This window comes from Gavia stellata, chromosome 31, assembly GCF_030936135.1.
Source record: "Gavia stellata isolate bGavSte3 chromosome 31, bGavSte3.hap2, whole genome shotgun sequence".
Lineage (NCBI taxonomy): Eukaryota > Metazoa > Chordata > Aves > Gaviiformes > Gaviidae > Gavia > Gavia stellata.
The window spans coordinates 253,845-276,942 of record NC_082624.1 but is presented as its reverse complement, the minus strand read 5'-3'; the positions used below and the strand labels follow the sequence as shown (position 1 = coordinate 276,942).

Sequence of the window (23,098 nt, the reverse complement as noted above, 5' to 3'; positions counted from 1 at the left end):
AACTCATCTGAGCATTCCCCCTCAACCCAGAGGAGAGAGAGTTTGAAACACAGGGCTGCTGAACAAGGCAGGTCCTTCCTCCAAAGGACTTCAGCCCACAGAACCCCACGTTCTCCCCACCGCTTGCTTCCTAACTTACAGCAAGCTCAACCCAGGCAGATCTTTTCTGGATGAGCTCTTTGTGCGACCAGCATCTTTCTTTGGAGGTTTCTGCAGAAATAAAGCTGTTTGTCAGGTCACTGGATAAACTTCCTCCCACCCCAGAGAAGCAGGTGGGAGGCCACGCCAGAACAGCAGCAGGTCTCCATCCCCACGTATCTAAGCCACGGGGTGCAACTGGGCGGCCAAGTGCCCAAAGGGAAACCTGAGGCAGGAAGGTGGAAGGGCAGCCAGTTGTGCAGCCCACCAAGAGCTTCACTGACACCAGGATCCAAAGGCGAGGGGAGGGACAGCACAGAGCCTAGACACAGCAGTGGGACAGGAGTTCCTGACGCCATTTCTGAGGGCTTTGGGTACCCGAGACCTCTGCGTGGGCAGGAGGACGTGACGCAGGCGTAGCGTTAAGTCCCCGACATTGGCAGTGGGAGAAGAGAGCAGGCAGAGGCTGCCCCCGGCAGCAGGAGGCAGAGAGGACACAGCCTGCGATGGCTAAAATGTGCTGCCTTCCAGAGTGCTTGCCAAGGACGTCCCCCTCTGCTCTCAGCATCACTGGTGGGACAAGGAGTCCTCGTGTCCGGCTTGGATATGGACATCCTCCACTTATACTTAAGTTTGCGGCATCCAAAATAAGCTGTGATTCCTATCTCTTGTCCTCAGTACCTACAGCAAACATCTGTGGGGCCTTCCTCTCCTTTGCGCCAGGGAAGGTGTTTCAAGATTTGTTCTTGTTTCTTATTCTCCTGCTCTGGTGTTCATTGGCAAAAAAATGAAGTAAACTTCCCCATGTGGAGTCTGTTTTGCCCATGACGGTTATTGCTGGGGTATCTCCTTGTCCTTATCTCGACCTAGGAGTCTTTTCTCCTATTTTCTCTCCGCTGTCCAGCTGCGGAGGGGAGTGAGAGAGCGGCTGGGTGGGCACCTGGTGTCTGTCAACCCACCGCACACCGCTAGCAAGGCAAAGACGGGACATGAACGACCCGCGCTGTGTGTTCCCCTCCCTCCCTGCACCGCCCCTCTCACGCTGCCTGCGTCCCCCCCCAGTTACAAATTTCCTTCCGTTCGCTTTTTCACTTCCACGTCCCTTTTTCCTCCACAGCGTGGAGCACGACATGGTCTTAAGCGTCCTCCGGGCCGTCCTTCACGGAAGTCAGTAGCTCCGGACCCACCATCTCTGAGCAGAAGGCGGCCTGGTGGTTTCGCGGGGTGAGAAGCCTCTTCTCCTGAAGCGGGTGTTTCCGAGCGCTCACCCTGGGCCGCGGCCACCCTTCCCTTCAGGGGGAGGCGGGTGTCTGCCCCGGCATGTGTCAACAGCAAGAGCCCTTTGTGCTCTTTGAAGGGGCAGAGCTCTGACGGGGCCCGCAGCCGCCCCCTCCGCAGGGCCGCGGGGGGGGACCGGGGCCTGCGGGCGGAGTTTCCATGGAGACGGACTGGGCCGTAGCCCCGCCCCGCGGCATGCTGGGAGATGCAGTCTTACGGCCCAGCCCACACAGGGAGCCCGACGAGCCCCGGACTACAATTCCCGGCATGCCCCGGGGGACGCACGCATGCGCTCTCGGCCGGAGTCACCCACCCGACTTCCGGCAGCGCAGAGCCCGGGACGGGAGGCGCGGGGGCCCGGTCCGGCGCGGGGGCCCGGCCCGTCTCCATGGGACCCGCAGCCCCGGGACCCCGAGCGGGGCCGGGCCCTCCCGGCAGCGCCCCCGAGCCCCTGGGCCCGGCAGCAGCCGCGGCGTGAGGGAACGGCCCTGCCCGCCCCCGCGGCCCAGCCCAGAGCACCGCGGGGCGAGGAAAGGCCCCAGGGGCCTCGCCACATCCCTGGGGCCGGGGAGGCCGGGACAGCCCCCGGCCCGGCCCGGCCCCCCCCGGCAGTCCCGGGGCCTGGCGCGGCTGCGCTGAGGGCCTCCGGCAGCGCTGCTGGGCATGACACCCCCCGCACCGGAGCCAGCGCAGCCCCCCGGGCCGTGGGGCGGGCGGGGAGCGTGGGCACGGCCTGTGCCGCCTGCGCACCCTCGTCTCAGCCCGGGCACAGCGGCCAGGACAGGCCGAGGGCTGGGGGGGGGATCTCGGTGCGGGGCTGCGGCCGAGCTGGAGGGCAGGGCTGGGAGCGGGGACGGCAGAGAGAGCGGCCGCCTGCCCTGCCCCGAGCAGCCATGGGGAGAGATGCTCTGCTAGAGCAGGAAGGAGGCTGCTGCTCCAACAAACTTTGTCCCGGGAAGGACAGCAAAGTCCTGGCACAAACAGTGGTGGGGATGCTTGTGCCCGCTCTTTCCTCAAGCCGCTGCAAATAGGATCCTATGCTAGATAGGGGTTTGGCTTGAGCTAAAAGGGGCCATCTCTGTAGCCAAGCCTGTGTCAGGACCCATCCATTACTTTGTTTTCTTTCTCAGTCCCCTTACCTGTGCGGGTTTCCATGTGTCATTGGAGCGACTTGAGACCCCAGAGTGGCAGATTGTGCTCAGGCAAACTCAGACCTGGAAACCAGAAGACAACAAAAATGAAGCTGACACCACAGTCTCACCAAACCCTGCCGCACACTCGCCCTCCAGCAAGAAAATGCCCACCCCGGGGACACCTCCAAAGAGCCCTCCAGAGCTGACGCAGGCAACGTCTCCATCGCAAACATCTCACTCCCCCAAGGACAAGAGCGCACCCCTGCCCCAGCGCATTTCTCCAAGCCTCTCAGTCCATGGCCCTAATCCTGAGGGCCTTGGAGTCACGTTTCCCAAGAGGCCTTAGGTCCTCTCTGACAGGGCTCAAAGGAAAGACACACTAGGGATGTAATGGGATGGAACAGGGAGGTGTCCTTCAGCACATTAACTGCCACTCGGAGCAGTGGGCAGGCATTGCGTAGCCTTGGCTTCCGTCCCCCGGCAGGAAGGAAACCTGCAAGCCTCTGTCCGGATTCATCCATTGCTTTACCTCCTTTCTCTTGCTCCTTAGCCATGTCTTCTCCCAAGTCTCCCCCTTGTTCAGACGGGAACGCTGCCCTCCAAATGGATAACGGCTGGTTAAACTCTTCACTGGGAAGAAGGTGAAGACGCACGAAGCTGACAACAGTGTCTCACAAAACCCTCCTGGGCACCTGCAGTCCAGCCGGCTTGGGAGTCGGACAGTCTTTACCTTCTTTCTCCCTGGATCCCTCTGCGGGGGAAGAGTCTTTGGCTCTTCTTCCAGGGGCTGGATTCATCTCAAAGCTGCAAAGAAGCAGACACAAGCTGGAAGAAAGGTCTCCGCCTCCCCTTGGCATCCGCTGACAGAGACGGCTGGCAGTCACTGCAAGGTCTCTGGTTTTCTGACGCAGCACAGCCAGGCTCTTCTCCACCTCGGAGGAGTCCGCCAGGTAACTGCGGGACACAGCCAAGAGCCCCCCGGCTCCCTGGCACTCCCTCCCCCGTGCACACTCTGCATTTGTGCAGAGCCAGCTCTGTCCCACGCCTCATCGGTGGGGCTGCTCAGCGGGGCTTGGCCCAGCGCGGAGCTCTGCAGAGCCACACAGCCTCCCTTTGGGCCAGCAAGTCCCTCCGCTTCTGCTCCTTGTCCCAGTGAGAAGTCATTCCGGAGACTTTGCATGTACTGGAGTCTCGGGAAAGACAGGCAAATGTCCCAGCGGGACTTGTGCAGGTCAGGTCTTTAACCAGCCTTGAAGAGAGGCTTCTGGGGGACCCGTCAACACACAGGGAAATTGAGAGGCTCTCTTTTAAAAACCTTTTTGCCATCGCCCCATCTGGGTCTACAGCTGTGTCGGGAGGGTAAAGCACAATCCCTCTTCCACATTTATCCAGGTGAGGACACTCGGAGTCAAGAATAAGAAGGAACGGCGGCACAGGGGCACAGCAGCCCCCCTCAGAGTGGCCATGCACAAGCAGCTCACCCCTTTTTTGCCCCAGGGGGGACTTGAGCAGGCATGGGGAGGGGAAGGGAGCACCCAGAAAGGGAGACGGTGGACACTGGGGGCAGAGGGCTCTCTAACGGTAGGATCAGCGTGTGCCTCGAGGCCTGCAAGTGGGGCACCCGGAGGGCAGCGGAGGAGAGGTGAGCGGAGGAGAGGTGAGTGGAAGCAGAGGACGTGTGAGCCTGTAGGAGGGGAAGGGAGGAGACCTGAGCCATCATCTTGGGAGGGGCAGGGATCCAACCCGGGAGCAAGCAGGGAGTATCTTGGCTCAGGCAGGGGTCAGTGGAGGAGATGTCAGCGTGTATGGAGGGAAGAAAGGGACTTTGAGCGTCCCAGAGGGAAAGGAAGGAGGCATGAGTGATCCAGACTGGAGAATGAAGGGGGGGTGAGCATGAACAAAGGAGAAATATGGAGGGTCCGAGCAGACACGGAGGGCAGCGGGAGGAGGTGTGAACAGGCGCTGCGGGGAGCGGAGGGGAGCTGCAAGCTCGTGGCAGGGGGCTGGAGGACCCTTGGAGGGGAAGCGAGGTGCTCTGGGTCTGCAGCGAGGGGAAGGCCAGGGACATGAGTCCTTACGGGGGGCATGGAGGGGGTCCAGTAGCTTGCAGAGGGGAAGGGAGGGGATGAAGGTGCTCAGGGAGGGGAAGGGATGTGAGCAAACAGGGTGGTATGGTGGGTCGACCTTGGTGGAACGCCAGGTGCCCACCAAGCCGGTCCATCACTCAACAGCACAGGGTGAGAAGATATGATGAGAAGCTCATGGGACAAGACAAGGGCAAAACAGACTTAACTTAGGGAAATTAATTTATTGCCAATTAAGCAGAGCAGAGTAATGAAAAATAAGAACGAATCTAAAAGCACCTTCCCCCCCTTCTCCCCAGGCTCAACGTCACTCACAATTTCTGCTCCACCGTGGGCCTCCCTGGGCTGCAGCAGGACAGCCTGCCTCGCCATGGTCTGCACCAGGGGCTGCAGGGGATCCAGCTCCGGCGCCTGCAACACCTCCTCCCCCTCCTTCTTCCCTGACCTTGGGGTCTGCAGAGTTGTTTCTCTCACATTTCCTCACTCCTCTCTCCCAGCTGCTCTTGTGCAGCAGTTTTTATCCCTTCTTAAGTGTGCTATCACAGAGGTGCTACCACTGTCGCTGATGGGCTCGGGTTTGGCCAGTGGTGGGTCCGTCTTGGAGCCGGCTGGAACAGGCTCTGTTGGACATGAGGGATGCTTCTGGTATCTTGTCCCCCCGCTACAAAAACCTTGCCACGTAAACCCAATACAGGTGGGCACCGGGGAATCCGGTGTGCCCAGGGTTGGAGGGGATGTGAGCTTGCCTGGAGGGCAAGGCAGGGGAGGAACCGAGCGGTCTGGGAGCGCCAGGGCCGGCATCCCTTCAGGCACGTCTGAGCGATGGTGAGGGTCTGGCAGGGGATTACAGGAGCCAGGGGGATACTGGAGGAGACCTGAGCGAGGAGGGAGGGTCTGTGGGGATTGATCAGGAGCTGTGGAGCCGCCTGGGGCCGGGCTGGGCAGGGGTGGTGACCACTGCGGGGGGGGTCCACGGGGTGCTGGTGACACTTGGGGTCCAGGCTGGGCCACCGAGCGTTGGAGTGCCCATTGGTGCCGTTGACCATTGGGGCACCTTCAGGGACCTCCAGATCAAAGCCAGCGCCGGGGCTGGGAGCACCGATGCAAAGCAGCTCAGCTGAGCAGCGCCAAGAACCCCGTTCCCCTTCCGCTGTGCCATCCCACGGGCGTTTTGGCACCTTTGCTCCAGGACTCACACAGCTCCTCTCCCTGGAGCCTGCTGCGAAGTGGGAACGCCCTGTGCCCAGGAGGATTTCGGGGGAAGGCTTAGCACGCAGCAGAGAGACCGCAGCCTCAGAAAGGCAAACTGCTGCCAGCGCATCAAGGGCAGGATTTACAGACTTGCTCATTTATTGGGCGGGGGGGACAGAGCCTGTGGTTTTGTAGGTGAAACGGGCATGGGCTGGAGCAGTTTCCGGGTTGTTTCCAGCAGCTCCCTCTGTTCCAGCGCCTTAAGTGCCTTAAGTCCCATGGTCCCCACTGCTCAGGGAGGCAGCTGCAAGAGCAGAGCTGCTGCAGGTCCAAGGTTCCCCCAGGCAGTGTTGGCTGGACCTGCAGGGATTGCCCTTCTCTGTCTTGCTTTGGTATCCCGGTGGTGCTGCTGAGCGGTGTTTTGGCTCTGTGTTTGCATGGTAGCCCCTCTCCCCGTGTCATTCACATCTCCATCACAACAAACCCACGTCCCCGTGCAAGCCACTCTACAGGACAAACGGTACAGCAAAGCGCTGGTGGCTGCTGGGCTGTCATTGCCCTTGGTTGCCTGCTCCAACCCAGGTTGCTTGATCTCGGCATAGGGCTCCTGCCCTTCGGATGGGAATCCTGTATCTCCCATTGCACCACCCAGTCCCAGGACACAACTGTCCTACAGCCCTTGGCCCATAACTTGTGGATACAGCTATAGATACAGCTACAGGTAGGGCTGTTGATACGTAAATGAGTTCTCGTTTCCCCAGAAACAGCAGAATTTCCACAGGTGACACCAAAGTCTTGGGGTCACTCGGGTCTGGAGATGCCATCTTGGAAGCGATGCCCTGCCCTGATCTCGTGGTGCTGTTCCCAAAGACTTGCTCACCAGACCTCTGCCGATATCGCCGCAGATCCCACACGTGTTTCTGGTTGCTGTGGCTCCCCGGCACCGGGACCCCTCCACCACGGTTGCCTTGGGAGCTGGGGAGGTCCCTTCCCCGCTTCTAGACCCTGCATCTCCTGGTGTCCAGGCAGGGCCTCCACCAAGCCACCGCACCTCCTCTCTTCCGAATAAGCCAACAGCCCGGTCTGGTGGAAGGCTGGAGAGGTGGGGGCACTTGTCTCCTCCCTCCGTGGAGCTGGGGATGGCTGTTACTGTCAAGAATGAGCTTCTTATTTGAGGACAACCATGAGCCAAGCTGGGAGCCACAACTGTATGATGGGTTCCACCACAATTTCAATCGGCCAGAGCACATGGCACCTCTGCTCGAAACCACGGGAGGAAGAGCAGCAGCCATTTGGGGCAGGAGATGCTGAGTAAAAGACCTGAGACACAAAAAGGAGACACAAAGAGAGAGACCTTAGGGCATGCGTGAGGAGGTGTGCGAGGAGAGGAGTGAGGAGGAACCAGAGGAGACCTGTAGGAGGGGGCACTGTTGGAAGAAGGTGTTCCATGCTGGAGGTGGTACACCTCTGAGGGGACTGCAGCCCATGGAGTACCCATGCTGGAGCAGGGACACTGCTGAGAGAATGAAACCCACTGAGCAACCTCCCCCGGAGCAAAGGAGCAGTAGGAAGAAGCTTTTGAATATCACCATGGATGGAGACTCCGCTACGTCTTTGGGCAACCTGTTCCGGTGTTTGACCACCTAAAAGTGTTTTCTTCTGTTCAGGTGGAATTTCCTGGGTTTTTAATTTATGTCTCTTGCCCTGCCTATGGGAACAACTGAGAAGGGTCTGGCTCCCTCTTCTTCGTTCCCTCCCATCAGATATTTGCAGGGCTCTGCACGTCCCCTCGTTGAACATCATGAGGTTCCTCTCAGCCCAGATGTCCAGCCTGTCGAGGTCTGTCTGGATGGCAGCACAACCCTCTGGTGTGTCTGCCACTCCTCCCCACTTTGTATCACCTGCGAGGCTGCGAGGGTGCCTCTGCCCCAGTGTCCAGGTCACTAATGAAGACGATGAACAGGACCGGCCCCAGCACCCACCCCTGGGGTAGACCACTAGTGACTGGTCTCCAGTGGGACTTTGTGCCACTGATCACCATGTTCCGACCCGGCCGTTCAGCCAGTTTTCAGTCCACCTTACTCCCCACTTCCCTAACCATACTTCTCCTGTTTGTTTATGACGATGGTATGGCTGACAGTGTCAAAGGCCTTACTGAGGTGGAGGTAAACACCATCCACTGCTCTTCCACCAGGCCGGTCATCTCACCGTAGAAGGCCATCAGGCTGGTGAAGCATGATTTCCCCTTTGGCAGTCCATGCTGACCACTCCCCATCAGCTTCTTGTTCATCATGCACTTGGAAATGGTTTCAGGTCTTCATTCTTGTCCCCCTCGAAGGCAGGAGTGATATTTTGCTCTCTTCCAGTCCTCAGGAAGCTTTCCCAATCACCGTGACCGTTCAAAGCTAATTTAGATCCAGCTCCCCCACGCACTCCGGTGCTGCTGCCTCCTCCTCTTGGGTCCCCACGCTGCATGCATTTGCCTGGAGGCACCTCGGAAAGGCACCCACGCCTGCTCATTCCCCAGCGCGTCCTTGGCCCTGCTCTCTGCGTGCTCAGCGCTGCACCCCGTGCGCTCGATGCTGCTCCCCATGTGCATGGCCCTGCACCCCCTTTTGCTCAGTGCTGCACCCCCCTATGCTAATGCCGCACCTCTCTGCGCTCAGCCCCTGCACCCCACATCCTTTGTGCTGTACCTGCATGCTCGGAGCTGCACCCCGCTGTGCCCGGTGCTGCACCCCACTGTGCCCAATGCTGCGCCCCACTGTACCCAGTGCTGCACCCCACTGTACCCAGTGCTGCGTCCCGCTGTACCCAGTGCTGCGCCCGCCCCACGTGCTCGGTGCTGCACCCCTCGTGCTCGGCGCTCCATCCCACTGTGCCCGGTGCTGCACCCCACTGTGCCCAATGCTGCGCCCCACTGTACCCAGTGCTGCACCCCACTGTACCCAGTGCTGCGTCCCGCTGTACCCAGTGCTGCACCCCACTGTACCCAGTGCTGCGTCCCGCTGTACCCAGTGCTGTGCCCCACTGTACCCAGTGCTGCGTCCCGCTGTACCCAGTGCTGCACCCCTCGTGCTCGGCGCTCCATCCCACTGTGCCCTGTGCTGCACCCCACTGTGCCCAATGCTGCGCCCCACTGTACCCAGTGCTGCACCCCACTGTACCCAGTGCTGCACCCCTCGTGCTCGGCGCTCCATCCCACTGTGCCCTGTGCTGCACCCCACTGTGCCCAATGCTGCGCCCCACTGTACCCAGTGCTGCACCCCACTGTACCCAGTGCTGCGTCCCACTGTACCCAGTGCTGCGTCCCGCTGTACCCAGTGCTGCACCCCACGTGCTCGGTGCTGCACCCCTCGTGCTCGGCGCTCCATCCCACTGTGCCCGGTGCTGCACCCCACTGTGCCCAATGCTGCGCCCCACTGTACCCAGTGCTGCATCCCACTGTACCCAGTGCTGCGTCCCGCTGTACCCAGTGCTGTGCCCCACGTGCTCGGTGCTGCACCCCTCGTGCTCGGCGCTCCATCCCACTGTGCCCGGTGCTGCACCCCACTGTGCCCAATGCTGCACCCCACTGTACCCAGTGCTGCGTCCTGCTGTACCCAGTGCTGCGCCCCACGTGCTTGGTGCTGCACCCCACGTGCCTGGTGCTGCCCCCCGAGGCCACCTCTGCCCCTACAGGTGCACCTAGTTTTGGGGGTGCAGGGGGATGGGACCCAGGGGCCCGGGCTATGGGTCCTCCCAGCTTCGTCCAGCGGCTCCTGCCTCAGTTTCCCCCACAGACTTGCCCGTCTGGGGTAGATGTGGCCACCCAGAGGTGACAGGAATGCGGGATGGGGACAGGGTAAGGGCATGGGGTCATCCCCTGCTACTGCCTCGGGGTGCTGAGAGGGGTGAGGGGAGCCTAGGCTCCAGGCGTATGCCCCCCCCTTGCCCCCCAGGCCTGCCCTGGGCTGCAGTGCGGCTCCGCGCGCCCAGTGCCGCACGTGGCTGGGGACACAGGGCCCGCGGGGACACGGGATGGACTCTGGCCCGGTGACGCAGGGGCAGCGGGGCAGCAGGGCTAGGGCACCCCGGGCGCTTTCCCCCCCACCGGGTGCCATCCGCGGGCCCACGTCACCAGCGGCCCCACAACGCGATGGCCCGCAACAGACCAGCCTCAGCCGGCACCGAGCCACTGACCCATGCACGGGCACAACATCCTGGCCGGACACCCCAGCTTCCTGTCCCGGGCTGACCCGCTGCCCCGCGGCCGGGACGCTGCGGCTCTGCCCGCTGAGCCACGGTTCCTGCTGGGCAACAGTCACCCCAGGGCGGGAACGGGCACCGGTACCCGACCCCCCCCGGGGACACACATGTGCACCCAGCATGTGCGTGGTGGGCACATGGGGGCTGTGCGTGCACGTATGTCCACGGGCAGCGCGCGCACCAGCAGCGTGCAGGGGTGCCCCCCCGGCTGTGCCGCCCAGGCTGGGGGCACTGGTGGGACCCACAAACCTCCTGGGACCCTGTGGGATTCCCCCAGGCCGGGCTCACCTGGCTGTGGGTGCTGGTGCCGCGGTGCCATGGCCGGTGCTGGTAGGAACCAGTTTCAGTCCCTGCAGGGGAAACCTGGGCTGCGCTAGGGTGAGGTGGGTGCCCTCAGGACCGGTGCTGCTGCTCGGTGCTGGTCCCCAGCCGGTACCGGCACAAGGATCCTGCGTGATGCCGATTTGGAGCCTGGAGCAGCCCTGAGCTGCACCGCGGTGCCAGCCTGGTGGTCTGTGGCTCAGTACCCCCCTGACCCGGTGCAGTACTGGCGCTGTGCTTGGTGCAACGTGGTCCAGAGGTGTGCCGGGGCCAAGCTGGGGATGAGCTCAGAGCCGTGCCGGACTGTGCTGGATCCATGCCGGGCCTGGGCCAGACCCACATGGACCCAAAGCAGGCTGTGCTGGAGCCAAGCTCACACCCATGCCGAACTGTGCCGGACCATGCTGGAGCCAAGCTGATCCCACACCCGCGCTGGACCATGCCAGAGCTGAGCCCACACCTGTGCCAGACTGTGCCAGAGCCCAGTCCAGCGCACATCTGTGCTGAGTTATGCCGGACCATGCCGGAGCCAAGCCCACACCCGTGCCAGGCCGTGCCACACCAGTGCTGGAGCTGAACCTGGGCCGTGCCAGACTGTGCCAGACCTGAGCCCACACCCGTGCCAGGGTGTGCCACACCAGTGCCAGACTGTGCCAGAGCGGAGCCAGCCCACACCTGTGCCGGGCCATGCTGGAGCTGAGCCCGCACCTGTGTCACACCGTACTGGGCCCCACTGCGCTGGGCCGAGCCGGGCTGAGCCGAGCCGAGCTGGGCCGGGGCGAGCCCACATGAGCCAAGCAGAGCCGAGTTGAGCCTGGCCCAGCCGAGCCGAGCCAAGCTGAGCTGAGCCGAGCTGGGCCCACCCGAGCCCAGCCGAGCCGGGCCCACTCGAGCTGGGCCGGGCCGAACCGAGCCGGGCCCACCGAGCTGGGCCAAGTGGAGCCGGACCCACCCGAGCCGAGCCGAGCTGAGCTGGGCCAGGCCCCTCCTAAGCCGAACCGAGCCGGGCCAGGCCGAACCAAACCAAGCCGGGCCCAGCCGAGCCGGGCCGAATGGAGCTGGGCCGAGCTGAGCCGGGCTGAGCTAAACCGGGCCCGCCGAGCCAGGCCCACCCGAGCCGGGCCAGGCCGGGCCCACCGAGCCGGGCCGAGCCGAGCTGGGCCCACCGAGCCGAGCTGAGCCCACCCGAGCCAAGCTGAGCTGAGCCGGGCCCACCCAAGCCGGACCCACCGAGCTGGGCCGAACCGAGCTGGGCCCACCCGAGCTGGGCCAAGCAGAGCCGGACCCACCTGATCCGAGCCGAGCTGAGACGGGCCAGGCCCTTCCCGAGCCGAACCGAGCTGGGCCGGGCCCACTCGAGCCGGGCCGGGCCGAACCAAACCAAGCTGGGCCCAGCCGAGCCGGGCTGAACCAAGCTGGGCCGAGCCGGGCCCACCAAGCCGGGCCGGGCCGAGCCGGGCCCACCCGAGCCGGGCCGGGCCAGGCCAAGCCCACCCGAGCCAAGCTGAGCCGAGCCGGGCCGAGCCCAGCCGAGCCGAACCGAGCCGGGCCGGGCCGCGCCGCAGCCGCTCCGCCCGTGGGCGCCACCGAGCGCGCACGTGGTGCCGGGGCGCGCTGCCCGCGCGGGGGCGCGGCAGCCGGCGGGGCGAGGCCGGCGCTCCGTGCTGGGCGCTGTCCAATGGCGGCGCGGCTTCTCCCCTCCCCGGCGGCGAACGGGCCAATAGCCGCCGCGGGCGGCGCCGCGCGTCAGGCGGGAGCGGGGCGGGGCGGCGGTCACGTGGGGCGGCGGGAGGCGCTTAAAGCGCGGCGGGCGGCGGGCGGCGGCGGCAGTCGGGGGCGGCGCGGAGCGGACCGGACTCGGCCTTTCCCTTCCCGGCGAGCGCGGCCCGGCCCTGCCGGTGAGCGGCGGCCTTGGGGGGGGCGGGGCGGCGGGGCGGCGGGGCGGGCGCATGGCGGCGCGAGGGGGCGGGGGCGGCGTGCGCGGGAGCGGCCGTTACCGGCGCGCGGGAAGGGCCGTTATCCGGTTCCCCCCCCCCCCCCCCGCGCTGAGCCCCGTCTCTCCCGCAGGATGAAGAGCAGCGCAGGCCATGGCGCAGCACCCGGCCCCCAGCCCCCGCGGCCGGCGGGACCGTAGGACGGCGCAGCCCCCCCGCACCCTATAGCCACCCCCCCCACCCCTCCCCCCCTATTTAATTTTATACCTAATTTATTAATACCTCGCCCCGCCCCCACCCCAAACCATGGACCCGACCCCCACTGTGCCCCCTGCCCCCATGGAGGCCTTCCTCTGGATGCTGGTCCTGGGCTTCATCATCGCCTTCGTCTTGGCCTTCTCCGTCGGCGCCAACGACGTGGCCAACTCCTTCGGCACGGCGGTGGGCTCGGGGGTGGTGACCCTCCGGCAGGCCTGCGTCTTGGCCAGCATCTTTGAGACGGTGGGCTCCGTCCTGTTGGGAGCTAAAGTCAGCGAGACCATCCGGAAGGGGTTGATCGACGTGGAGATGTACAACTCCACGCAGGAGCTGCTGATGGCGGGTTCGATCAGCGCTATGTTTGGTGAGGAATTGGGGGGGGTGTCAACGTGGGGCGGTGGTGCGCCCCGGCGTGCCCCGGTGACAGCTTTCTTACCAGGTTTCTCCTCCTCCAGGATCCGCTGTGTGGCAGCTAGTGGCTTCGTTCTTGAAGCTCCCCATTTCTGGTACCCACTGCATCGTCGGTGCAACCATCGGCTTTTCGCTGGTGGCCAAAGGGCAAGAAGGTGTCAAGTGGTCTGAGCTGCTAAAGATCGGTAAGTCCACCTCGTGCGACACACCCGGCGTCCGTGTGCCTCCTCCCTCGGCTTCCCCTTCCAGCAGCGGGATGCTGATCCTGCTTCTTCTCTCCTAGTGTTGTCCTGGTTCATCTCACCCCTCCTTTCGGGCATCATGTCTGCTATCCTGTTCTTCCTCGTCCGGAGGTTCATCCTCCGTAAGGTAAGGGTTGTCCACCCCATTTTCCAACACCTTGGGGCTCCCAGCTCCCCCCTCGTCTGCCCGTTGGACTGGTTGGTTGGCTTATGTCCACTAGAGCTTCTCCGGGCCCCTCCATCCTTATGTTAACGCTTGAGTCAGCCCTTCCGGATTCCTCCAGAAGGAGCTGGAGGGACAGGAAGAATAGACCTGTAGCCGTTCCACAAAGCGGAGCCTGGGAGGTGCGGAGGCATTGCTTCACCTCCTCCAAAACATCTGGGCCAGGAGCGTCCGGCCTCGGCAGAAACGGCTGCCGTTTTCCAAGTAGTGAAGTAGCCCAGAATTTATAAGATCAGAGCTTCTTGTCAGGCTTTTCCTAAGTCCTGCTGCAAGGCTGGACCTCCTCTTGTGTCATGCTGCAGATGAAGGCAACACCCGGCAGGAACAGCTTTTTTTTTTAAGCCAGAAGGGCTCCGGGTAAGCTGAGAGGAGCTTGGGCTGGCTTCAGAGCCACACTTTGCTGTTTGGAGTGTCCGAAAGCCCAGGAAAAGGGATTTTGCACCCAAAGTGCTTGAAACGGAGGCAGCGGCTTTAGACGTTTGTCTTTCTGCGATGATGATAAGGTGGTGAGATGATGACCCTGGAGCGCAGGATGCTGCCAGCCCAGAGCAGGGCTTTCCAGCCGGAGGACTGAACTCCAGCATTTTCCTCTGCGTATTTGAGGTTAACTTAAATTATTTCAGGTCTTAGCTCTAACTCTTTCTGATTTGAGAGATGTTAAGATCTTATCGCTCCTGGTTTCTACCTGGCAGCCCTTTAAAACAGTTCAGCGTCACTGCTGTCGGAGTAACCTTGTATAACTGGCCTTTCAAAGCTGGGCTGGCCCCGTCACGCTTCATTCTGGTGCTGAATAGTCTGGTTGCTCCATCCTGCTCGGCATTCGGTAACGCTCGGTGTGTTTGTACCGACGCTAGACCCCAATTGCTGGGCAGCAGCGGAGATTAAGTGCTCCTGCTGCTCGGGTGAGGGCCTCTCCGTGCAGGTATGTGGTCAAATAAGCCGCTTTGTGAGTAATAGACTTTTTTTATTTCATCCAAGTCAGCTGGAAAGAGGTAAAAGCTTTGTCTGACAAATGGTTTTGTCTGAAAGTGCCTGGGGAGTTGAAAGAAAACATATGTGCAGGTGGAGGCTGTGAGGGTCTGCAGGTCGGGGAGCCTCGGGAAGGGTTCAAGAGCCGGGCAGCCCCTGACTGCGGGTGCAGATGAGATGTTCCAGCCTTGGGAGCGCTGGGACACTCGGCTGCTCCTGCCCTGGGTCCCTGGGGAGCCTCGTGGGACCCACGGTGTTTTGCCACCTTCTCTGCCCCCCCCCCCCCACCCCAACCACTGCGGGGAGGGGGGACTGACAGTGGCAGCTCTCCAGACGGTCCCGTGGGTTATCCTCTAAAATCTGTCGGGAGCTCTGGCTTTTGGCAGAGCTTGCAGGAGCGTGGTGGTTGAGTCGCTGTCAGCAGTTGACTGAAGGCACAGACCCCCTTTTGGGAAGGGGCTGTTGCACGGCTGCTCCTCGGCTGCTGCACGACCCTCAAGGACGGGCTTTCTGCAGCGCTGATCCTTCTTCCGCAGGCAGATCCTGTTCCCAACGGCTTGCGAGCTTTGCCTATCTTCTATGCCTGTACCGTGGGGATCAACCTCTTCTCCATCATGTATACTGGTGCACCCTGTAAGTACCCGTCAGAATACTTGAACCTTAATTTTTAAATTCTTTACAAAACCTCCATTAAATGCACGATTTACCCCTTTTTTGCTTTACAGGGCTGAAATCTCCTAGAAGGCGGCTGGCCTGTGCCGGTTACGGAAGGCTGCAGGCTAGCGTGCGCTGAGTTCTGGGCTAGATAGTTGCCCAACCAAAGAGACCTGCTCAAACTAAACCCCTCCAGACCTTTCTCCTTAGACTTCACAGGACTTGCAGATAACATGACTTCCCCTTCCCTTCTTTTACCTGTGCTAAAACTCAGGTACCCGGCTGCCGCCGAAGAGACTCCTCGGGCTGCCAGTAGCGTGGCTAAGAGCAGGGATGGAGGCTGTGCCTCCTGATTCACCTTGTCCCTAAGAATAACCTAATTATCCCTGGCAAGAAGAGCTGGCACCCGTGCCGAGAAGAGGAATTTGTGCTTCAGTTTGAAAAGCCAAATTGGAAACTCTTGTTTGGCTGTTGTGTTAGGGGCGCAGGTCGCGGGCAGGACTAGGAGAGGGGAGGGTGGCTTTGCTTGCGGAGCTGGAGGCTCTGTAAGCTCCGTTTGCCGGGGTGGCTCGGCGTGAGCTGTTTTCGGTCTGAGTGTGGGTTTCCTGTTGTGGAGGAGTCGCCGGAGGTGGGGTGAGAGCAGTCAGCGCTGGCTCCGCAGGGTTTTTCTCTGTAAACAGTAGCTGGAAAAATTTTTTGGAGGGATGTCAGCTTCCCCTTCCCTTGGCTTTCCAGCCCGGGGGGAGAAGGCAGGGTTGCTGCGGTGCTGCTGGGGCTGCAAAGCAGCAGCGGTGCTGCTCCAAGATCACTTTATCACTTGGCACCCCCAAGGTGGATTCACATTTATCCCAAGTCCTCAGCTGCAGGAGGGCTGGGTGAGCTCTGTGGGGCTCAAGGGCAGGGTTTGTAGCCTTCAGCGAGCCAGGTTTGGCGTAACGACTAGCCAAATGCGTGGGTAAAGTCGCTGTCGTGTTCCTGGTGGTGCTTTAGGAGCAGTAGGTTATTGCCTGCAGCAAAAAATGCAGGAGTTGAGGGGTCGCAACCACCTGATACCCCGACCGGGGAGGGCTGCAGCAGCAGGCTGTATAATGCAAAACACCTAAAAGTCACTGCTGCGGGTGAGAATGCTTCTAACTGGGTCACGTAACACCTTGCATGCCTTGAAACTTGAGCTTAAGTTCCTAGGAACTCGTGGAGCGGGAGAACCGTCTTCCCCCAGCAGCTGGAGGAGTTAACGGAGATACGGGGTGCTCCCAGTGGGAGCAGCCCTGGTCCTGCTTGTCCTCTCCCCGACCGGGGGGAAGCGGCGCTGTGGCTGCAGCAGCTGTGCTGGGTGGTTGGTTTTTTTTCTTTGACATTGCAGCAAGTGAGGAGTCTCCTGTCCCTGATCGGGTTTGGCTGCGGGAGGGAGGGGAAAGTCTCTGCACGTGTGAAGGATTAGCTTTTGATGGGGGCGATTGTAACTGGGGGGGGGTTTCTGTGTGGGTTAAGCTCCCTGTTTCAGTGCGGTCAGCGGTGGCTTTCCGATGGCATTTCTCCCTGGCAGGTGAATTAGCTCAGGGATGTTGCAGGTGATGGAGTCCCCGTACTGGGAAGAGCAAAGTCATATGTCGAGGAGGCTTTTGCCCGGAGGTTTTCAAAGATCCGTTGTTTTATTTCCTAGTGCTGGGCTTTGACAAACTTCCTCTGTGGGGTATCCTCCTAATTTCGGCGGGGAGTGCTGTTGTCTGTGCTCTCGTCGTCTGGTTCTTTGTATGTCCGAGAATGAAGAAGAAAATCGAACGTAAGTAACGCCTCTCTTTGCAATCCTTTGGGGAAGGGCACGCTCGGGCTAACCAACTTCTTTTCCCAGCGGGAGATCTCATTAGCCGCAGGGCTGTTATTAGCAGGGATCCTCAGCTTCGGTTATCGCTTAAGCTGCTCTGCAAACCCTGAGTCACTGGGGCACATCTCATCGAGCTGGACCCTGTGTGTTCCTAACCCGCAGCAGCACCAGAAAGCTGCTCCCTGGGACCCCAAAATACCCCTCGAAGTAGCTGTTGTGCTGCCAAGTGGTGTCTGGCAGCTGATTTCTGAGCAGCGTGATCTCTCCTTGAACCGCAGTGGGAGACGGGCGATATTAAACAACCTGATTTCACTGTTTAATATAGAAGAAAAGGAGACAACCTGCCTGTTAACCGGTGTAACCTTTAATCCTCTGCATACCTGCTGATCAATCTTTGGCCTGGCAGATGCAGATCACAAGTTTAAAGCTGTGTAAGCTGATGAAATCCTTTCCCTGTAGTAAAAAAAAAAAAAATCTCTATTGAAAGGCATCCAAAAGAGCAGTCCCAAGCTTTGCCTCCTGAAGAGTACAGGCAGCTCTCCTGGATTTGTGTGTGGTCTGGCATATAAATGTTGTGTGCAGTCACTTACGGAACTGGAGATGAGGGGATAACCAGTGTCCTTGTCAAACTGGTGTAATTGGGGTGTGACTAACAGCTTTATGGCTGCTCTTGACATTCTTCCAGCTGTTCTGGAGCTTCGGCTTAACTCCTGCCTGGAGGGCAGGCTCGCCTGCCTGCGAGCATCGCTGGGAGGAGGCGGTGATGCAGGGGGAGATGAGCTCTGCATGGCCTTGATGCCAGGGTGAGGGGCTGGATGCCGCAGCCTGGCCCTTGCAGCAAGCAAACTGGCTGGGAAATGGTCATGTTTGTGACAAGGAGGTGGTTTTTGTTGTTGTCTGAAGGAGCTGACCTCATGTTTTCACCTGGAGAAAACATGCTTTTCCCGGTAGAGGGGGAATTACAGCCTCAGCTTCCAGGGCTTGGTACTGCTGGCTTGGCTCTTCCAGTGGGACAGGAAACCAGGCTGCCCTCGGAAGGTGGAGACCGGCTCCTGTTTGGGTTTGTCACCCACCGGTGGGAGCTGGAGAGGAGCCCAGGCGGGCGAGTCCTCCCGGCAGGCTGGAGCTGATGGGCTGGCAGAGTTGCTGGGCTCTTCTGGGCACCTTCCCATCAGCTTCAGGGGTTGCAACCACCCCAGGAGCCAGGTCCAGAGCACCCCACGGCCGCTGGGCACGCTGATGGGACAAACATGGCTTGAAGAGGAACCTCTGCCGTGGGAAGAAAAGGCATAAAAGCCCCATAATGGTGCTCACCACACCCCGTGTGGGTGGGGGGGTGTCTAAAAATAGGAGATGAGTTGGCTTGTGATGGTTTGGCTGTTGTGCCTGGGACAAGGTGCAACTGCCCAGCAGTTTCCAAGGTTCAGGATTGGGGGGGGGGGGAAGCTGTAAATTTTTATTTAGCTGCTATAAATCAGAGTGGTGAGGGGTGTGGGCTTGTTCCTGGTGTTGGGTGTGGTGGTGGTGGGAAGGGGTTTGATGGCAGCTGCCTCCCTTCGCAGGAGAGATCAAATCCAGTCCTTCTGAAAGCCCTTTGATGGAGAAGAACACCAGCCCGAAGGAGGACCACGAGGAGCCCAAGGTGCCCCTGGGCGATGCCAAGAGCCCTGTTGCCGACGCGGGGTCGGCTGCGCCCCACCGGGCAGCGGTGGAGGAGAGGACCGTCTCCTTCAACCTGGGAGACCTGGAGGAGACCCCGGAGCAGGAGAGGCTCCCCAGCCTTGACCTGAAGGAAACCAGCATCGACAGTGGTGAGTGGTGGGGGGTGATACAAGGGTGCTGGGGTGCTCTCTCCCCACCCCAGGTACCCCTGGGTGCTAAACCCCTGTTGTCTCCCTTGCCAGGAGCCGTGCGGCTGCCCAACGGCAACCTTGTCCAGTTCAACCAGGCGGTGGGCCACCAGATGAGCTCCAGCGGACAGTACCAGTACCACACTGTGCACAAGGACTCCGGCCTCTACAAGGAGCTGCTGCATAAACTGCACCTGGCCAAGATGGGGGACTGCATGGGGGACTCGGGGGACAAACCCCTGCGGCGTAACAACAGCTACACCTCCTACACCATGGCCATCTGCGGCATGCCCCTGGACTCCCTCCGCGCCAAGGAGGGGGAGGAGATGGAGAAGCTGACCTGGCCCGTCGCGGACACCAAGAAGAGGGTCCGCATGGACAGCTACACCAGCTACTGCAATGCGGTGGCGGATGCCCACCCGGCTGCTGATGTGGATCTGAACACGGCTCAGGTGGAGATGGCAGTCGGCGACCGCAAAGGCAGCAGTAGCTCCCTGGAAGAATGGCATGACCAGGACAAACCCGAGGTGTCCCTCCTCTTCCAGTTCCTGCAGATCCTCACAGCCTGTTTCGGCTCCTTCGCTCATGGTGGCAACGATGTCAGGTCAGTTGGATCAGCAGGAGCGGTGGGGTTGCTAGTTGGGGCTGGTGACCACCTTGCCCAGAGCCTCTGGCCCCCTACACCAGCTCCCCTTTCTCTTCCAGCAATGCCATAGGACCCCTGGTCGCGCTCTACCTGGTCTATCAGACGGGCGATGTGGCTACCAAGGTGGCAACTCCTATCTGGCTGCTGCTCTATGGAGGTGCAGGGATTTGCATCGGCTTGTGGGTCTGGGGAAGGAGAGTCATCCAGACGATGGGGAAGGACCTGACTCCCATCACACCATCCAGGTAAGGTCTGCCTTGGGGCAGGAGGAGGCAGTCCTAGAGCTGCGTCCTGCTCCTGGAGCCCCCCTCTGTGCTCTCTTTGGGGGTTTCATTGCTTGGGTGGTAGAGCTGGGGCATGCATGGCCCCAGACACCTCCCTGCATCCCTTGGGGGGGTCACTCTGGGGCTGCTGGGGGGCTGGAAACCCCAGTGAGGACTCACCCCGCTGTGCAGGGTCTGCCTGGGGAGAGCAGTCCCGGGTCTGGCTTGGGCTAAGCCAGCCTGGCGTGCCGGGTGGCGCAGGGGTCCGGCGTCCAGCTTCCCACACGCTTTCTCTCTCTGCAGCGGCTTCAGCATCGAGCTGGCATCTGCCCTGACGGTGGTGATTGCCTCCAACGTTGGCCTCCCCATCAGCACAACCCACTGCAAGGTAGGTGGGGGGGTGGCACGGGCTGGGTGCCAAGCTCAGCTTCCCCCAAATTCTGCCGCTAATAAGGCGGAGCTGTGCGGGAGGTCCCAAACTAGACTGCTGGCTGGCCTTCAGGTCCCAGCTCTGCCATTTGCATCTCAATGCGGTGTGGCGGTGGCTGCCCAGGGCTGGAGGGGGGGAGCCCCTGCATGGGGGGGGGCACTCAAGGAGATGATGGGAGAACAAAACACCTTTGATGGATCCCTGGGCTCTGCCAAGCCGCCATGGGAACCCTGGTGCTGCAGCGCCCTGTCCCCATCGCTGCTCCAGCACGGCAGCTCCTCGCCCTCCTCTCTCTGCCTGGCGTCCGCTGCGTCCCCGAGGGCCCCACGGCTGAGGTTTTCCCTGGGCACCCATGGGAAGGGCTGGGGGGTGGGTGGTGGACACCCAGTGGGTGCCCCCTCCCGCTGCGATGCTGAGCTGTGCCCCGGCTCCTCGGGCAGGTGGGCTCTGTGGTTTCGGTGGGTTGGCTGCGCTCCAGGAAGGCGGTGGACTGGCGCCTCTTCCGCAACATCTTCATGGCCTGGTTTGTCACCGTCCCCATCTCTGGTCTCATCAGCGCTGCCATCATGGCTGTCTTCAAGTACGCCGTCCTGAAGGTGTGACGGCATCGGGGCTTGCGCTGCTCCTGCTTCCCTGCTGCCACCCTCCCCTCCAGGAGCCGGGGAGGTTTGTCCCACTGCGGGATGGGGGCTGCCATCATCTCTGGGGCTTCCTCAGTTCTGCATAGTGTTGTCACTGAAGTATCTTTTTTTTTTTTTAATATAAATGTCTTGGCGCTGAGTTTCTAGAGGGGGGTGCAGCACTGATGCTGTGCCTGCCCCCCAAGTGACTCCCCTGCTGCCCTGTAGCTTTAGATTAGCAGTTATGGGAAGCCACTTTTCTTAATTTTAATGACTTAATTAAGATCCCCTGGCAGTGATTCCTCCTTGAGTAAGGACTGGGGTTGGTCCTTGCCCCCACCCCCCCCACCCCAGGAGGGTTTGGGGGCTGTGGGGCCTCCCCCCATCGCAGGCTATGCTGTGTTCAGCTTTGCCTCCATCCCTGTAGTGGTGCAGACACACGATGCTGCCCAACCATCCCATGGGGGGGTCCTTGGGGGGCAGCCCCCGGCCCCCCCCTCACTGCTGCTACCTCGGACTCAATAAAGATTTCCTTCGTACGCCAGCGCTGCCGGTGCTCGGGGGGGGGGTGGGGGGGTGCCCCTTGGGGCACCCACGCCCTGGGAGGGAATGGGGTCTGGGGGAGCTGATAAGAGCCCCATATGTCCCCCCAGTGTCACGGGACTGCCCCGTGTGTCCCCCCAGTGTCACGGGACTGCCTGTAAACAGCCCTGGGCAGCACCCCAGCTCTGCATGGGGGGGGGTTATCAGGGCCCCACACCTGTTACCAGCCCTATGGCCCCCCCCCAGCCATGGGGCAGCAGCTGCTCATGCTGTCCCCTCCATGTCCCCATTGCCAGGGGGGCCCTGGGGGTGGTCCCTCCTGGCCTGGGGGGCCCAGCCCGGGTCAAGGCCGGGTGCAGGGACCCACGTCAGCCCCCAGGGGTGACGCAAGAGCTGTGGGTGATTGCAGTGGGGCCTGGGACTGGCCCGGGCGGGGGGCAGCTCTGGGGGTGCTGAGCCCTGCCTGGGGGTAGGGGGGGGGATGTGGGGACATGGGGCTTTGGGATGTGCCTTATGGAGCTGTGTGGGGCTGAGGCCCACAGCCATGGGGATGGGGACGAGCCCCACGGGGCTGGGGGGAGCCTGTGAGCCCCCACGGGGACATTTCCCACTGGGATCAGGCTGTGGTGTGGGGCTGAGACCCATGGGGATGGGGACGAGCCCCACGGGGCTGGGGGGAGCCTGTGAGCCCCCACGGGGACATTTCCCACTGGGACTGGGCTATGGCGTGGGGCTGAGACCCACGGCGATGGGGATGGTGACAGGCCCCATGGGGCTGGGGGTGCCTGTGAGCCCCCACGGGGACATTTCCCACTGGGACCGGGCTATGGCGTGGGGCTGAGACCGATGGCGATGGGGACGGGCCCCATGGGGACGTTTCCCACTGGGACCGGGCTATGGCGTGGGGCTGAGACCCACGGCGATGGGGATGGTGACAGGCCCCACGGGGACGTTTCCCACTGGGACCAGGCTATGGCGTGGGGCTGAGACCCACGGCAATGGGGATGGTGACGGGCCCCACGGGGACATTTCCGACTGGGACCGGGCTATGGTGTGGGGCTGAGACCCACGGCGATGGGGATGGGCCCCACGGGGCTGGGGGTGCCTGTGGGCCCCCACGGGGACATTTCCCACTGGGACCGGGCTATGTCTCGTGGGACGTGGGTGCCCCCTCCTGTCCCCGTCCCTCCGGTGTGAGGTGGGACCCCCCCCCAGCACCCCCACCCCCCCCCCCCGGGGGACCGGCGCGCCCATCGCGGCAGCCTCGGGCCGGTCCTTGACCCCGGTTAATGATTCGCCGCCGGGCGCTACCCGCTGCCAGCGGCCCCCCGGGCAAACACCGGCCCCGGGGGCTCCGGGCCGGGCCGGGCGCCCGCAGCCGCTCCTGGCGCCGTCGGGACCGGGGCCGTGGGAGGGCGCTTCCTCCGGGGGGGCGGGGGGCGGCTCGGGCACCGCGGGGGGGGGCACTGCCGGGGCGGGGCACGGGCCGGGGAGGGGGGAAGCCCCTTTTGGGGGTGCACGGGGGGGGGCACTGCCCCATTTGGGGGTGTATGGGGGGGGTGCATGGAGGGGGTACTGCCCCTTTTGGGGGTGCACGGGGGGGGCCACTGCTCTACTGGGGGGGGCACCGCCCCATTTGGGGGTGTATGGGGGGGGTGCATGGAGGGGGTACTGCCCCATTTGGGGGTGTATGGAGGGGCGCTGCCCCACGGGGGGGGTGTACGGGGGGGTACTGCCCCTTTTGGGGGTGCACGGGGGGGGGCACTGCTCTACTGGGGGGGCACTGCCCCACGGGGGGGTGCACGGGGGATAGTGCCCCTTTTGGGGTGCACGGGGA

The 23,098-nt window shown here is 62.2% G+C and overlaps 1 protein-coding gene across 2 annotated transcripts; it reads left to right on the top strand.

Moving 5' to 3' along the window:
* The first annotated feature begins 12,625 nt into the window (after positions 1 to 12,625).
* Positions 12,626 to 21,202, top strand: SLC20A1 (solute carrier family 20 member 1). 2 transcript variants are annotated; one of them, XM_059831455.1, is made up of 10 exons: positions 12,626 to 12,949; positions 13,041 to 13,181; positions 13,280 to 13,365; positions 14,967 to 15,063; positions 16,748 to 16,867; positions 18,472 to 18,716; positions 18,801 to 19,363; positions 19,465 to 19,650; positions 19,972 to 20,056; positions 20,539 to 21,202. In XM_059831455.1, exons 1-10 carry the CDS (start codon positions 12,634 to 12,636, stop codon positions 20,698 to 20,700), a joined length of 2,001 nt encoding a protein of 666 aa, XP_059687438.1. In that variant the 5' UTR covers positions 12,626 to 12,633; the 3' UTR covers positions 20,701 to 21,202. The 2 variants fall into 2 exon arrangements, with proteins under 2 accessions (XP_059687438.1, XP_059687437.1); XM_059831454.1 differs by having other exon boundaries at positions 18,472 to 18,720; positions 18,814 to 19,363.
* Positions 21,203 to 23,098: the final 1,896 nt, after the last annotated feature.

Coding starts and splice junctions, on each gene's coding strand:
- SLC20A1 (XM_059831455.1), top strand. CDS start 12,634: ATGGACCCGACCCCCACTGTGCCCCCTGCCCCCATGGAGGCCTTCCTC. Junction 12,950..13,040: donor TTCGATCAGCGCTATGTTTG/GTGAGGAATTGG, acceptor CTCCTCCTCCAG/GATCCGCTGTGTGGCAGCTA. Junction 13,182..13,279: donor GTCTGAGCTGCTAAAGATCG/GTAAGTCCACCT, acceptor CTTCTCTCCTAG/TGTTGTCCTGGTTCATCTCA.